Source organism: Hylobates moloch, unplaced genomic scaffold (assembly GCF_009828535.3).
Source record: "Hylobates moloch isolate HMO894 unplaced genomic scaffold, HMol_V3 SCAFFOLD_21, whole genome shotgun sequence".
NCBI classification, from domain to species: Eukaryota; Metazoa; Chordata; class Mammalia; order Primates; family Hylobatidae; genus Hylobates; species Hylobates moloch.
In genome coordinates this window covers 22,509,088-22,522,770 of record NW_026652296.1, presented here as the reverse complement: position 1 = coordinate 22,522,770, position 13,683 = coordinate 22,509,088, and the positions used below count along the sequence as shown (strand labels likewise).

Below are 13,683 nucleotides of genomic sequence, written 5' to 3'. Positions count from 1 at the left end.
GATAACCCCTGGTTTAAAACTCTCCAGTGGCTTCCCTGCAGGCTTCGAATTGAATCCCAGCCCAACTCTTCCTTGGTCCAGCTCCTGCTGCATCTAGAAGCTCCACTCGTGCTTCTCTCCCACTCGTTCTGCTCCACATTGGCCTCCTTGCTACTCCTGAACACCCCAGGTATAACCCCACCTCAGGGCCTTTGCATGTGTTTGCCCCCAGCCTGGAGCCCAGCCCCCCACAAAGGCAGGCTCCTTCTCAAACTGCAAGCCTCAACTTAAACTCGGCTCTTCAGAGAGGCCCTTCTCCCTCCCTCATTATTCCCAATCTTACTTCCACAGGACTTGACACAATTTGGAAGGACATACCCATTTCTTTGTTTGCTTTTTAAACTACCACCTCTGCCATAGCACCACGAGCCCCGAGAGCGCAGGGATAAGTCAGCTTGCCCCAGGCTGGTCTCCAGTGCAGGGTACAAAATGGGTGCCCCTCAAATATGTCAAGTGAATGATGAAAAACAGGGATAATGTCCTCCCCCTTTTCCCCAGGCTGTCCCCTTCTCGAAGCCCTTGGTCCATGGAGTCGGGTGTGGTGTGGCTTCCCCCTCATTCACTATGCTCCAGGCTCACCTGCATCCCCCCAGGGGGGTCGGCCTTCTTGAATTCCTCGATGGAAGCTTGTAGCAGGGAAGAGGCCTGGTGGAGGTCAGCAAGGAAAGGGTCCAGCTTCTGCAGGACAGAGGACCAGAGGGCGGGTGTCAGCCCAGGCCAGCCAGGAGGATGCCTCTTCCATCCCAGGAGTACACAGGGGAGGTGGGAGGCAGCGGCTCTCCAACTCCAGGTGCATCAGAAGCATCTGCAGAGCTGGTTAAAACACAGGCTCTGGGCTCTGCTCCTGAGGTTCTGCTTCAGTTCCTCTGGGGCGAGGCATGGTAGAAAGTGCATTTCTAGCAAGTTCCCAGGTGTTGCTGATGCTGCTGGCCTGGAGAACCACACTTTGAGAACCACTGGTGTTGAGTATGAGTGAGGGAGAAGAAAGGAGACAGGCCTGAGAGACCCCCAGGCCGGTGGGGATATCATGGTTGGTAAGGGAAGGAAGAGGGCAGAGTTAGGGGAACATTTGCAGCTGAGTCCCACTTCAGCCCAGCTCCATCACTTACAAGCTGTGAGACCTTGGGCAAGTTACTTAACCTCTCTGTGTCTCTGCTTCCTCCTCTTTAAAATGGAGATCATAGTAGTTCCTGCCTTATAGGGCTGTGTGAGGATTAAACCCATTCATATATGCAAGGCACTTAGAACAGAGCCCAGTCCATACTGTTTATCATCATTCTCACTTCCACGTAGTGGGTCTATAGGTAAGATTTCATGTAAAGAGGCCGGGCGCGGTGGCTCACGCTTGTAATCCCAGCACTTTGGGAGGCCGAGGCAGGCGGATCACGAGGTCAGGAGATCAAGACCACGGTGAAACCCCGTCTCTACTAAAAATACAAAAATTAGCCGGGCTTGTTGGCGGGCGCCTGTAGTCCCAGCTACTTGGAGAGGCTGAGGCAGGAGAATGGCGTGAACCCGGGAGGCGGAGCTTGCAGTGAGCCGAGATCGCGCCACTGCACTCCAGCCTGGGTGACAGAGCAAGACTCCATCTCAAAAAAAAAAACAAAGATTTCATGTAAAGGAAAGGGTTTAAAGCTAAAATACAGTTCAAAAACCAGTGGATTCATTGGAGGCCTCTGGAAAGGGAAGCTAGGACCCCGGGAGACAAGCAGAAAAGCAGATTGTTCAGTAGGTATCTTTTTGTACCATTTGAAATGTGAATATACTTACTGCCTATTCAAAAACACACAATTTTAAAAAGATCACCTGGGCAAAAAGTAAATAAGCCACCATGTTAGACTGTTAGTATAGACCGGTGGTTCTCAATGAGGGGTGACTTTGCCAGCTGGGGACATTCGGCAACATCAGGAGACATTTTTTAATTGTCATAATTTGTGGGGTGCAAACCGTGTGTAGAGCCAGGGCTGGTACCAAGCATGCCGCAGTACACAAGACAGCTCCCAACAAAACAGAATTGCTCAACCCCAAATGTGAATAGGTTAAGGTTGAGCAACCCTGGTCTAGAGAGAACCCGGGGCGGGCATTGATGGGCATGGGTTTCTGTGTGGTTTAAGCCCACTGAAAGGCACTCTCCCCCTGTGTGTCCTCATGTACTAAATTGGGTATGAAATGCCCCCTCTTGGGGTTGTGGGGAGGAGGGACTGCGATTACACAGGGAAGGAGCCCAGCACTGGTGGCTGCCTTATTTCCTCCCTCTTATAGGAGGGAACCAGACCCTGAGCTTCCTGAGTTGTGTGGGTCCACAGAGCAAGTGCCTGTACATTTATTTTATTTTATTTTATGATTCTTTTTGAGACAGAGTCACACTCTGCCACCTAGGCTGGAGTACAGTAGTGTGATCTTGGCTCACTGCAATCTCCGCCTCCTGGGTTCAAGCGATTCTCATGCCTCAGCCTCCCAAGTAGCTGGGACTACAGGTGCATACCACTACTCCTGGCTAACTTTTTCTTTCTTGTATTTTTAGTAGATAGGAGGTTTTACCAGGTTGGCCAGGCTGGTCTCAAACTCCTGACCTCATGTGATCCACCCACCTCGGCCTCCCAAAGTGCTGGGATTACAGGTGTGAACCACAGTGCCCGGCCCTGTAAATTTATTTTCAGTTAACATAGACATAACTCTTATGTGCCACTCTTCTAAGCTCTTAGCCCACATTAACTAAATTAATCCTCACAAAAACCCCATGAGGAGGTACTATTATTATCCCCTATTTAGCTGATGTGGAAACCAAGGCTCAGAGAAGGTAAGTAACTTATCCAAAATCACACAGCAGAGCTGGGATTGCAGCGCAGGCAGCCTGACCCCAGAGCCAGAGCTCTTAATCATTCTACTCTGTACCCTCATTGTAAACATTTGTTGAGTCACTGTTTATTTTTTTAGCATAGCAGGGTTGATGGATCCATGGGGCAGAAGAGCGAAGAGAGGAAGAGAAGGAGTGGGGGTCAGGGGCTAAAGGCTGTGATGGTAAACACCTGGAAGAATTGCACCCACTCGGTGTGGCAGTAGGGGAAGGGGCCTTCCAGGTCTGCGGGCAGCTGGCTGGGGTCCACATGATGGCTAAGGGCCTTCAGTGAGGTCAGCACCTCCACCTGCAGACCAAAGAATCAGGAGAACCAGGGACTCAATGTGAAGACAGTCATTTTAGAAGGTCCTGCCCAGATCCCTGCCCCAGCACCAGTTCATTTCCCACAAGTAAGGTTGACTCCAGCTTTAAAAGTTGCTTTGTGGGCAATCAATCTTCTCTGGAAACTCTGACAAATCAAAATTCAGAACCAGACCCTGGTTAAGGAATGGCAAATAAACAGCACTCATACTACCATTCTCCTAGCCTGTGCCCAAGGCAGACATCATTAATCAATCATAGCACTCGTTCCGTCTGAGCTTGGCTCTTTCCCAGTACAGCTCTCTGGGCAATCACACAAAATGATTGAAGCTGGCCCTTGTGATGAAACTTCTTTGTAATCCTTGCACATTTCCCTGAGGAGCCACCAAGAGCTGTTTCCTTCTTGGGGCTGGTGAGAAAAGTCACTAAATTCCAACAGTGTCTTCTAAGACATGGAAGAACTAGGTGACTGCTTCTCCCAGGCAGAGAAATTTGAGGTTTACGCTGGAAATAGCTCCAGATACCTAGGCTTGGGATTTGGTGGATTCTGTGGTTTTTTTGGACCCACCTGATATTCCTGCTACTCAAAGTGTGGTCCGTGGGCCAGCAGCACCGGCATCACCTAGGACATGTTGGAAATTCAGAGTCCCAGGACCCACCCAGAACTACTCAATCAGAACCTGCACATTAAATGTGTTTCCCCAAGAGATCAGTAAGCACACTAAAGTCGGAAAAGCACATCTCCAGCCCACAATGTGCCTCTTCACTAACCAGGAGGAAGGAGAGTTTTAAAATCACATCCCGAAGCAGGACAGAGTACTGACTGCCCATACTCATTACTGTGGTGTATGGCACTAATTAAAGGGAGCTGCAGGGCTCTTTCCTGCAAAGTCCCGCTTCAACTCCACATCTGTATTAATTAAGGCAAGAAATACAGGAAGAGCAGGTGTGACCACAGTGTGAAAAAGGCACTGGAGTCAGGTGACTCCAGCTCTGCGTCTAGCTTGCTGTGTGGCCTTAGGCTTCAGTTTCCCCCTCTGAAAAGAAAGGGAGGAGGGATGGTCCAGATGAAGCTTTTCAAATAGGTTCCATGCCATGTGCAATTCTCGATCATGTGACAGCACCCACCAGGAGTCGCTAGGATTGCCAGAGAGAAATCATTCTGTGACTGATTTGACAATGCCTGCCACGGAGCAATATTGGGGGGCGGTAGCGCTCAGGCCTCGTATTTGTTGCCCTACACTAGATTATTTCAAGGCCCCTTCTAGCTCATGAGTTCTGCAGTTCTCCCTCTCCTTAACCCCGGCTCGGCTCGAGCCCAACAACTCCCCTCCTCAACCGCCGACTCTGAGTCCCCCTCACCTGGACGTCAGGTAATGTCTGAAGCTGGAGAGCCGCCTCCTTCTCCCCCAGGAAGAGAATAGCTCGGATGGAGGCTGGGACCTGAGCCTGTCAAAGACAACCACTGCAGAGTTGCTCTGCCCAAGGCTTCATGAAGCCTCACACACTTTGATTTCCTCCTTCATCCCCTGTAAGATGCAGGCAAATGCGCCACAAGGACAGGGTGGGGTCCCTCCATGGTTGGGATCTTTGTGTGATTATGTTTGGACCGTGAATCATTGGTTAGAAGTCATGGGAGCAGCAGGTTCAAGTTGTGTTGCAAATCTTTCCAGATGACCCGCCCCTCTGGGCCCCAGTTTGCCCACCTACAAAGCGAAGGAGGTCAGACCATAAGGTAGGCAGATGCAGAACCTCCATTGACTCTGCTGCCCATAATTGCTGGATAGGAATCTCTTCTCTCCTCCCTTCTCAGCTCATGAGCTTTATGTGATCTATGTCTGAGCCAATCAGTGTGTTGCATTCACCCCCAGGCCACAGGGTTGGGTATGGAGGGACTCCTGTACCCACTGTAACTGAGACACAAAGAAATTTTTGCTGAGACCTCTGGGAAAATAATCTCTTACTCTTTCCTAACGGATTTAAATTAGAGACCATGTGAAGTCAGAGCTGCTGGGAGCCATCCAGCTACCAAGGGGCGCGGGATGCCAAGCGGGGTGGCTTGGCATCCTCCAAAGAGAACGGAGCCAGAAATGGAGAGAGAGAGGAACCAGGTTCGAATGACAATATCTGAGCCCGTGGATCAAGCCATACTTGAAGCTGGACTTGGCTCCTGGACTGTCCAGTGACATGAACCAATGAGCTTCAAGCTTGTTAGGGCTGAGTTTTCTGTTGGCTGCGGTAAAAGTCCCTGCCAGAGAGTCCTGGTCCCAGCCCTAAGCACCCCTGGGCTCTATGAATGTCAGGAGGCCCCTGGTGGCTCGCAGGACTTACTAGGCTAAGGTCTCCACCTCCCACTCACCTGGGTGGCCTGCAGGGCGCCGACCAGACCAGGCTGTGGGGGCTGTTTCCTGGCATCAATCAGGACCGCCAGCCCCTTGGCTTTATCTTCAGGCCTGTGGGGGGTAAACAGAATTGACGGTCTCGCTGGATGGCCTCACCTAGTGGAAGGTGAGGGAACCTGGCTGCTAGAAACCTTGATTTACTGGTGAACTCTTCATCCTGTAAGACCAAGTTCCAATGCCCCTTCCAGGAAGCCCTCCATGGTTCTTTTCCAGGCAGAGCCCTTTGCTTCCTCTTTGGCGCTCCTGCAATACCTCATACAGTCCTCGTTTATAGCCCTACTATTCCTAACTCTAGCAACTAACTCAGGTACAGAAGGCGAGTCACTTGGGACTCACCCACTTTTTTGTGTAGGCAGAATCCTTATTTTGTTCAAGAATCCAACTCCCTCCAAAAAGCCATGTTCCCCCAGAGCCTGGCTTCTGATTGATTGAGGCCAACAGCAGTGACGTAATTCCTCTGGCCAGTGATTGGTTTAGATGGGGGAGGGTCATGTGACATTTCTGGCCAGTGAGATGTGAGGGAAAGTTTTCTGGGGAAAGGGGCTTCTGGGAAAGACCTTCTCTCCTTTAAAAAGTTCTTACAAAGAGATATGAGGCAGAGACAGAATGATACATTTTCTTAACAGATAAAGCATTTTAAATGGGAATTTCTGTTGATTGCAGCCAAAATACCCTCCCTGGTTCAGCCACATTGCACTGATCCTACAGTGGGCCACTTTTCACTGACTATCTTAGGATTTTCCAAACTGGCCCAATTTTCAAGACTTGTTAAAATACAGATCCCTCCCCCATCCCCACCCCTCTAGCCCTCTGGCCAGTGGGTGGGTACAAGGTGGCCACGGAATCCGTGTGGTTCCAAGCACCCTCGGCCAGTCTAGTGATCAGGCAGGATTGAAAAATAGCCCCCAACTGCCTTCAAGCCTTATAACCACTCAGTGCACAGACAAACCCTGAGGTGGCCCAGTGGGAGGGTAGAGCTGTGGCGCTGCCATTAGTACCTTGTGGTCTGGGCAAGTTATTTCATCTCCCTGAGTCAATTTAATAATGATAGTACCGGCCTTATGGGCTGTAGTGAGGACTGATGAATTCATTCGTGTAAAGCACTCAGTGACTGCACAGAGTAAATGGGATGTAAATATTTGCTATGATTATCCTAGAAGGGGAAACTGAGGCACAGAAAGGCCCAGTGGCAGATAGTGACAGGAGGTTCTGGGAGGTGATTTCAAGTCTGACTTTATGTCCTTGCCTCCCTCTGGCGTTGCCCATGCTGGACAGTGATTTGTTTCCAAACCTGTCTCTGCTACCAATCTGGAGGCCCTTAAAAGTCAGGGCCCAATGTGAGGAGCCTCTGTCCCTAGCACCATGTAGCATGAAGCCAAGCCCAGAGCAGGGGCCCAGCCAATGTTCATTCAGAGCACAAGTAGAGAAAACCAGCCCAGCACACAAGCACCTGGTGTGCACTGCACTCCAGTTTACATCATCTGCACCCCCCCATCCCTGCCACTTGTGCCCAGCTTGGTCCTTAGAGCCCTCTTGGTCATGCCCTTTATTCAGGCGAGCCTTGGGGAAGGGAGATTATTTCCCTATGGTCGCATAGCCAGTCGGTGGGATCCCAGAGCTCTGTCTACCATGCTAGTCACTTTCTACCACAGAAAAAGGGGGTCCCATCTCCCTCGCAGTCCAGAAAAGCCACTCCACCTTGGACAAGAAGAAAAAAAAATGTTAATGACCAGCAGGTGGCAGTGATGGCTCCAGTGGGGTAGGATGCATGAAGAAAGTTCCAGACGGTTCCATCACCTTCCACCCCTTACCCCCAGCAGCAGCAGACCTTTAGGTTGAGTTGGGGCTTATTAGCCAGTCCTGAGCAGCATCCCCTCTAAGACTGCCCTGGCTAGGGGCTGGGTCCCAGAGGAGAGGAGGGTGCCTCTTCCCCAGCCAGTCCATTAAGTCTGAATGGTGGTGGGGGTAGGAGTATTAGGAGGAGCGTTAGAAATCAGCCTGAGTCTACTCATCAGTCATTCTCTCACTCACTCACTCACTCACTCACTCACTCATTCTTTCTCTCTCTCATTCATTTATTTACTCATTCACCCCTTTCCTTTGTTTATTCAAATATTTATAATTCAGATGACAGCTCAATTATCACCTCCTCAGGGATGCCTTCCCCGACTTCCCAATTGAAATTAACATCCCCTATTCTTCTCACTCTACAACAGTGGTTCTCAAAGTGTGGTCCCAGGCCCAGCATCTGTTATCACCAGGAAATTTGTTACAAATGCAGATTTTCAGGTCCCACCCACCTTCATCAACTGACTCAGAAAATCTGGGGGATGGGCCCCTGCAGTTTGTTTTAATAGCCCACCAGGTGATTCTAATGCACCTTCAAATTTGAAAACCGGCTAGGCATGGTGGCTCACACCTGTAATCTCAGCACTTTGGGAGGCCGAGGTGGGTGGATCACCTGAGGTCGGGAGTTCAAGACCAGCCTGACCAACATGGAAAAACCCTGTCTCTACTAAAAATACAAAATTAGCCGGGTGTGGTGGTGCATGCCTGTAATCCCAGCTACTCAGGAGGCTGAGGCAGGAGAATCGCTTGAACCTGGGAGGTGGAGATTGTGGTGAGCTGAGATTGCATCATTGCACTCCAGTCTGGGCAACAAGAGTGAAACTCCGTTTCAAAAAAAAAAAAAAAAAAATTGAAAACCACTGATCTACAAACATCACTCTTTTCTTCATCACACTGACACTCCTGAAAGTTTCTTGGCCATGGTTTGTTTCTTGCACTCTGTCCATCTCTCCCACCAGCCTGATAACCCCCCGATGGCAGGGACTGAGGCTGTTTTGCTTTCCCCCAGCATCTGTCTGGGGACTGGCTCTGTGAACAGACGACTGGATGGAAGGATATGGTGCCTCTCCACTCAGTGTCTGGTCCAGGGCTCTGGGCCCAGAGGGTTGAGGTGGGGATGGAGCAGTCAGGGTGGCCCAGATCCTTACCTGGGGATGGTGCACAGGTAGGAGAGTAGTTTGGTGACCTCTGAAACTGTGCACCATGGCGCCTCCCAGTCCCCCTCTGTAGTTGACACCAGAAGCAGGGGCCGCCCAGCCCTGTCCCGGCCACCTGGAGGACAGGGCACATGTGAGCAGTGAGAACTTTGGTGGGGCCCTCTAGGGACCTCTCCTGTGGCCTTCAGACGTTTGGCCGTAACGGTTCCTTTGCCTAGAACACCCTTTCTCTCCTTCTCCTTCTGTGAACTCTGACTTCTACTCATCCTTCAAGTCCCAGCTCAAACGCCACTTCGTGAGAAAAGTCTTCCCTGAATCTCCTCTGTGCAGAGCACTCCCTCTGTATAAGGTACGTGGGCAGGCAAAGCTCATGGCATGAGCTCTGGGGTCACACAGAAAGGGGTCAAGTCTCTGCTCTGCACTGACTCACTGTGGGTTTGTGGGCAAGTCAGTGCACCTCTGAGCTTCAGTTTCCTCATCTGTTAAACAGGGAGAATAATATGCTGAGCTTATTAGGTTATTTCGGGGATGAAATCAGACAGCTCCTGAGAAGCACTTAATACACAGCAAGAGCTTAGTGAATGACTGAGTTGCACAATCATTGGTCATTACAATGATCACTGTCTCTGTTCTCGTCTCCAGTCCGAGGGGTGGTGAGCATGCAGCCCTGTGGCCACCAGCACTATTTCTTCTTGCAGACTTTCAACCCTGGGTTCCCGACAGGCTATTTCCTGTTCCAGGAATCTGGGCCGTGTGCCTCACTCTCCCCACAGGGATCATGAGGCTGAGGCTCCGGGAGCCAGTAGAGCCCATCATCATGGGGAGGAAAGGGGAGGGCAAGTACAGCAGCAGGGAAAGAGGCTCAGGCCTCGGGAAACCACGCCTGTCTTGCAGCATGGACTCAGAGCCCTGCACTTCAGTCACCTCACTCCAGGATGCCCTGCAATGACCACCAGCCACTTCACATGGGCACCACCCTCTGCAGCGTGCAAAACCCTTCACAGCTCACGAAGCCTTGGACAAACCTAACCACCTTCACAAGTGCTGCCTCACAGGAGTCCAACTACCTGGAACATTCTTTCACATATGTTTTAAAATCTGACATAATTTTTAAAATAAAAAAAAAAATTTGTGGCTGGGCACGGTGGCTCACGCCTGTAATCCCAGCACTTTGGGAGGCCGAAGCGGGTGGATCACGACGTCAGGAGATCGACACCATCCTGGCTAACATGGTAAAACCCTGTCTCTACTAAAAAAATACAAAAAAAATTAGCCAGGTATGGTGGCAGGTGCCTGTAGTTCCAGCTACTCTGGAGGCTGAGGCAGGAGAATGGCGTGAACCTGGGAGGCAGAGCTTGCAGTGAGCCAATATCTCGCCACTGCACTCCAGCCTGGGCAACAGAGCGAGACTCCATCTCAAATATATATATATATATGTGTATATATATATATATATACACATATATATATATTTGTGTGTATATAAATGTGTATACATATATATATCAACATTATATCCTCTTGATATTATGGATTTGATCTTTTTCCTACTATTCACTTACAAATTTCAAAAGTAAAGATATTTTGTTGGGGATAAGAGGGGAAACTTGAATAGGAACTGGAAATTGATTAGTATGAGGACGTTATTTTTAATTTTGTTAGGGGGCCGGGAGCAGTGGCTCATGCCTGTAATCCCAGCACTTTGGGAGACCAAGGTAGGAGAATGGCTTGAGCTCAGGAGTTCGAGACCAGCCTAGGCAACATGGCAAGACCTTGTCTTCACTAAAAATTAAAAAAATAATTAGCCAGGAGTGGTGGTGTGTGCCTGTAGTCCCAGCTGCTCAGGAGGCTAAGGTGGGAGAATCGCTTGAGCCAGGGAAGTTGAGGCTGCAAGAACCATAATTGTGCCACGGCACTCCAGCCTGGGTGACAGAGTGAGACCTTGTCTCAAAAAAAATTCTTTTTTATCTGTTAAGTGTACTAATGGTATTGTGATTATCAAGGAACACACTGAAGTATTTAGGGGACAGAATATGAAGATTTATAATATTTTTACAAATACTTCAGAAAAAAATAGATGAAGCATGACAAAATGTTAAGATTTATTAAATCTGGGTAATAGGTACGTGGGTATTCATGATACTATTCTGTCTACTTTTCCATAGGTTTGAAATTTTTCATACTATAAAAGTCCAAAAGAAGGTGAAGTCATTAAACCATGAAAAAATGCACAACTTGTGAAGGTGGAGGTGCGGGTACAGGTCCCTCCAAAATCCTATCGCAGCTGTTTGTTGGGTCCCCTGGGTCAGGAAATGCTACATCACGTACCTGGGTCCATTTTGCTGATGAGGAAACTGGGGTGGGGAAGCAGCTTCCCAGTCCCCCACGGGCCCAGGTCCCCAAATTCTCTGCAAGGGTTCTGATTCACCCCTTGAATTAGGGGTGATGGTGAGCCTTTGTCTGCTATAAACCTGAGGCCTGGAGCTCAATTGCAGCTCTGATGGTGCTGCACTCCCCTGCTCTATAACCTTCTATGGCTCCTTATGGCCTTGAAGAGAAACTGCAAGCTTCTGGACCTGGCACTGAAGTGTCTCAGGCTCTGCACACTCTTCCACTCTCATTTCATACATGAGGTGTCAAGGGCGAAGCTGTGTCCCCTGCCCATCCAAATTTATATGTGGAAGTCTTAACTCCCAGCACATCAGCATGTGACTGTATTTGGAGATAGGGTGTTTAAAGAGGTAATTCAGTTAAAATGAGGTTACTGTGGGCCCTAATAGAATATGGCCAGTGTCCTTACAAGAAGAAATTTGGACACAGAGAGAAGACCCCCCGAAGACACAGGGAGAAGATGGGCATTTGCAAGCCAAGGAGAGAGGCCACAGAAGGAAACAACCCTGCCAACATCTTGATCTTGGACTTCCAGCCTCCAGACCTATGAGAAAATGACTCTCTGTTGCTTAAGCCACCCATGTTATGGCAGTCCTGGGACACTAATATACTATGTCTCCGCTTGCCACCAGTGACAGATGATACCACCCAGCTTTGTTCACCCTATTCCTTCTGCCAGGTATGCCCTTCTGTCCTATCTCCATCTGGTGAAATCCCCTCATTGCTCAAAGACTAGCCAAGATGCCACCTCTTCCAGGAAGACCTCTTTACTGCCTTTCCTCTTTAGAAGCTCTTCCCCAGTCCCAGGTTCCCAAAGCAAATGTAGACCTCTGTGAGATCCTGCAAGACTGAGAGCCCTTATGGGTGTGCACCGGGTCAAACTCATTGTTGCATCCCTGTGCTCAGCACAAGGCTGGATAATCAATGTCTGTGATTGATTCACGAAGGAATGGAGGGTTAGAGCAATACCCCTCAAACTTTGATGGGCCTGGGGATCTTGTTAGAATGCAGATGCCAGTTCAGCAGGCCTGAGATTCTGCCTCTCCCCCTAGCTCCAAGGTCACACTGATGTAGGTAGTCCCCAGACCACACTTTGAGCAGCAAAGGGTTCACACATTCAGGACATTCCACACCGGGACACAGTGGTCACAGCATTAGTTCACATGTCTGGTACCCCACACTGCCTGGAACAGGGCCCTGCACACACCCAGTGCCAGCTGAGTTGATTACAGCAAGGGGCAGTTGTCCACCTGATTTGTCTTCAGCTGGGCCAAGGAGACCCTTTTGCCCCAAATGTTATCCTTACCTACCAGCTGGCACCAGAAATACCATCATTAGCATCTCAGAACCGTGGCTTGAAGCTGTGCTGTTCACAGATATTATGAGCCTCAGGTGAAAATGAGGATGGCAAAATGAGGGTGGTGGGTAAGTCAGGGTTGCCCAAAGTTGCTGAAAAATGTGTTGCATCTGCCAGCAGCATGAAGAGTCACTCCAAGTTTGGGGAGGGAGGAATGGTAAGTAATTGAATTTGCAAGCAATTAAAAGCATTTTTTCATATCAAAACGAGTGTGAATGTATTCTATTTATGGATATTTAAAATGTATAGAAATTTTAAAGGCAAAAAGGATTTCAAAGATCTATATGGAGCAACTGAGAGCTCAGGGTGAGGTCTCAATCTCATGGGCTCTGTTCATTCTCTTCCGCATTAGGGATTTTCCAGTGAAAAGACAGGGAAGCCCTCTCCTAAGGCTTTGTGCCTGTGGCCCCAAAGATGTCCATGCCCTAATCCCCAGAACCTTGAATATGTTACCTTATATGGCAAAAGGGACATTGCAGATGTGATGAAAGGCAGGACCTTGAGGTGGGGAGATTATCCTGGATCATCCAATCTAATCATAGGAATCCTTGAAAGCAGAGAACTTTTCCTGGCTTTGGTAGCAGCAAGGTGCCAAGATGGATGGAGGGTGAGGGAGATGCAACATTGCTGGCTTTGAGGATGGAGGAAGGGGCCACAGGCCAAGGAAAGTAGTGGTCTCTAGAAGCTGGAAAAGGCAAGGAAATGGAGTCTCCCTTAGAGCCTCTAGGAAAGAATGCAGCTCTGCAGACATCTGGATTTAGCCTAGCGAGATCCATGTTGGGCTTCTAACATACAGAGCTATCAGATAATACATTTGTGTTGTTTTACGTCACTAATTTGTAATAACTTGTTATGGCCACAATGGGAAACACAGTGTCTATTAAACAAAACCCCATCCCCAGCATGGGAGCAGACATTCACACCTGCGTGTTGATCAGTTTCTTTCCTGAGAACAGATCTTTATGAAAATTTTACAGGGAGACCTGCTTCACAGGGCTGGCTTGGAGCAGATCTAGATCTTGAAGCACAGGCTCTGGGGACTCTTTGCCCTACAAGGAAACTCCAACAGATGCTGGTGTGGATGCAGAGGCACCAGCAAGGAGACCACTGCAGCAGGTAAGAGACCACGCTGGTTTGGACTTGGGTGGGGTGAAGTCAACAGATTCTGAATACAATTTAATGGGAGAGTTGACAGTTAACAAACTGAATGTGGGGTGTAAGAGAAAGAGCAATCAAGGATGATGTGGTCATCTTTTACTGCCATGAGGAAAGACTGGAAGGTTGGGAAGTGTGGAGTGAGGGGATGTGAAGTCAGGAGTTCATATTTGG

General features: G+C 49.3%; 1 protein-coding gene across 2 annotated transcripts in view; it reads right to left on the bottom strand.

Moving 5' to 3' along the window:
* The window catches only part of KIAA1755 (KIAA1755 ortholog), a 50,422-nt gene that overhangs the window by 12,378 nt on the left and 24,361 nt on the right, over window positions 1-13,683 (bottom strand). Inside the window, exons 5-9 of one of the 2 annotated variants that reach the window (XM_032143265.2) lie at window positions 8,598-8,721; window positions 5,559-5,652; window positions 4,562-4,648; window positions 3,069-3,185; window positions 619-717 (exon numbers count right to left, since the gene is read on the bottom strand). In XM_032143265.2, the coding sequence (XP_031999156.1) occupies window positions 619-717; window positions 3,069-3,185; window positions 4,562-4,648; window positions 5,559-5,652; window positions 8,598-8,721 (521 nt within the window). The remainder of the gene's footprint in view (window positions 1-618; window positions 718-3,068; window positions 3,186-4,561; window positions 4,649-5,558; window positions 5,653-8,597; window positions 8,722-13,683) is intronic. The other variant, XM_032143266.2, reaches the window with a different exon arrangement.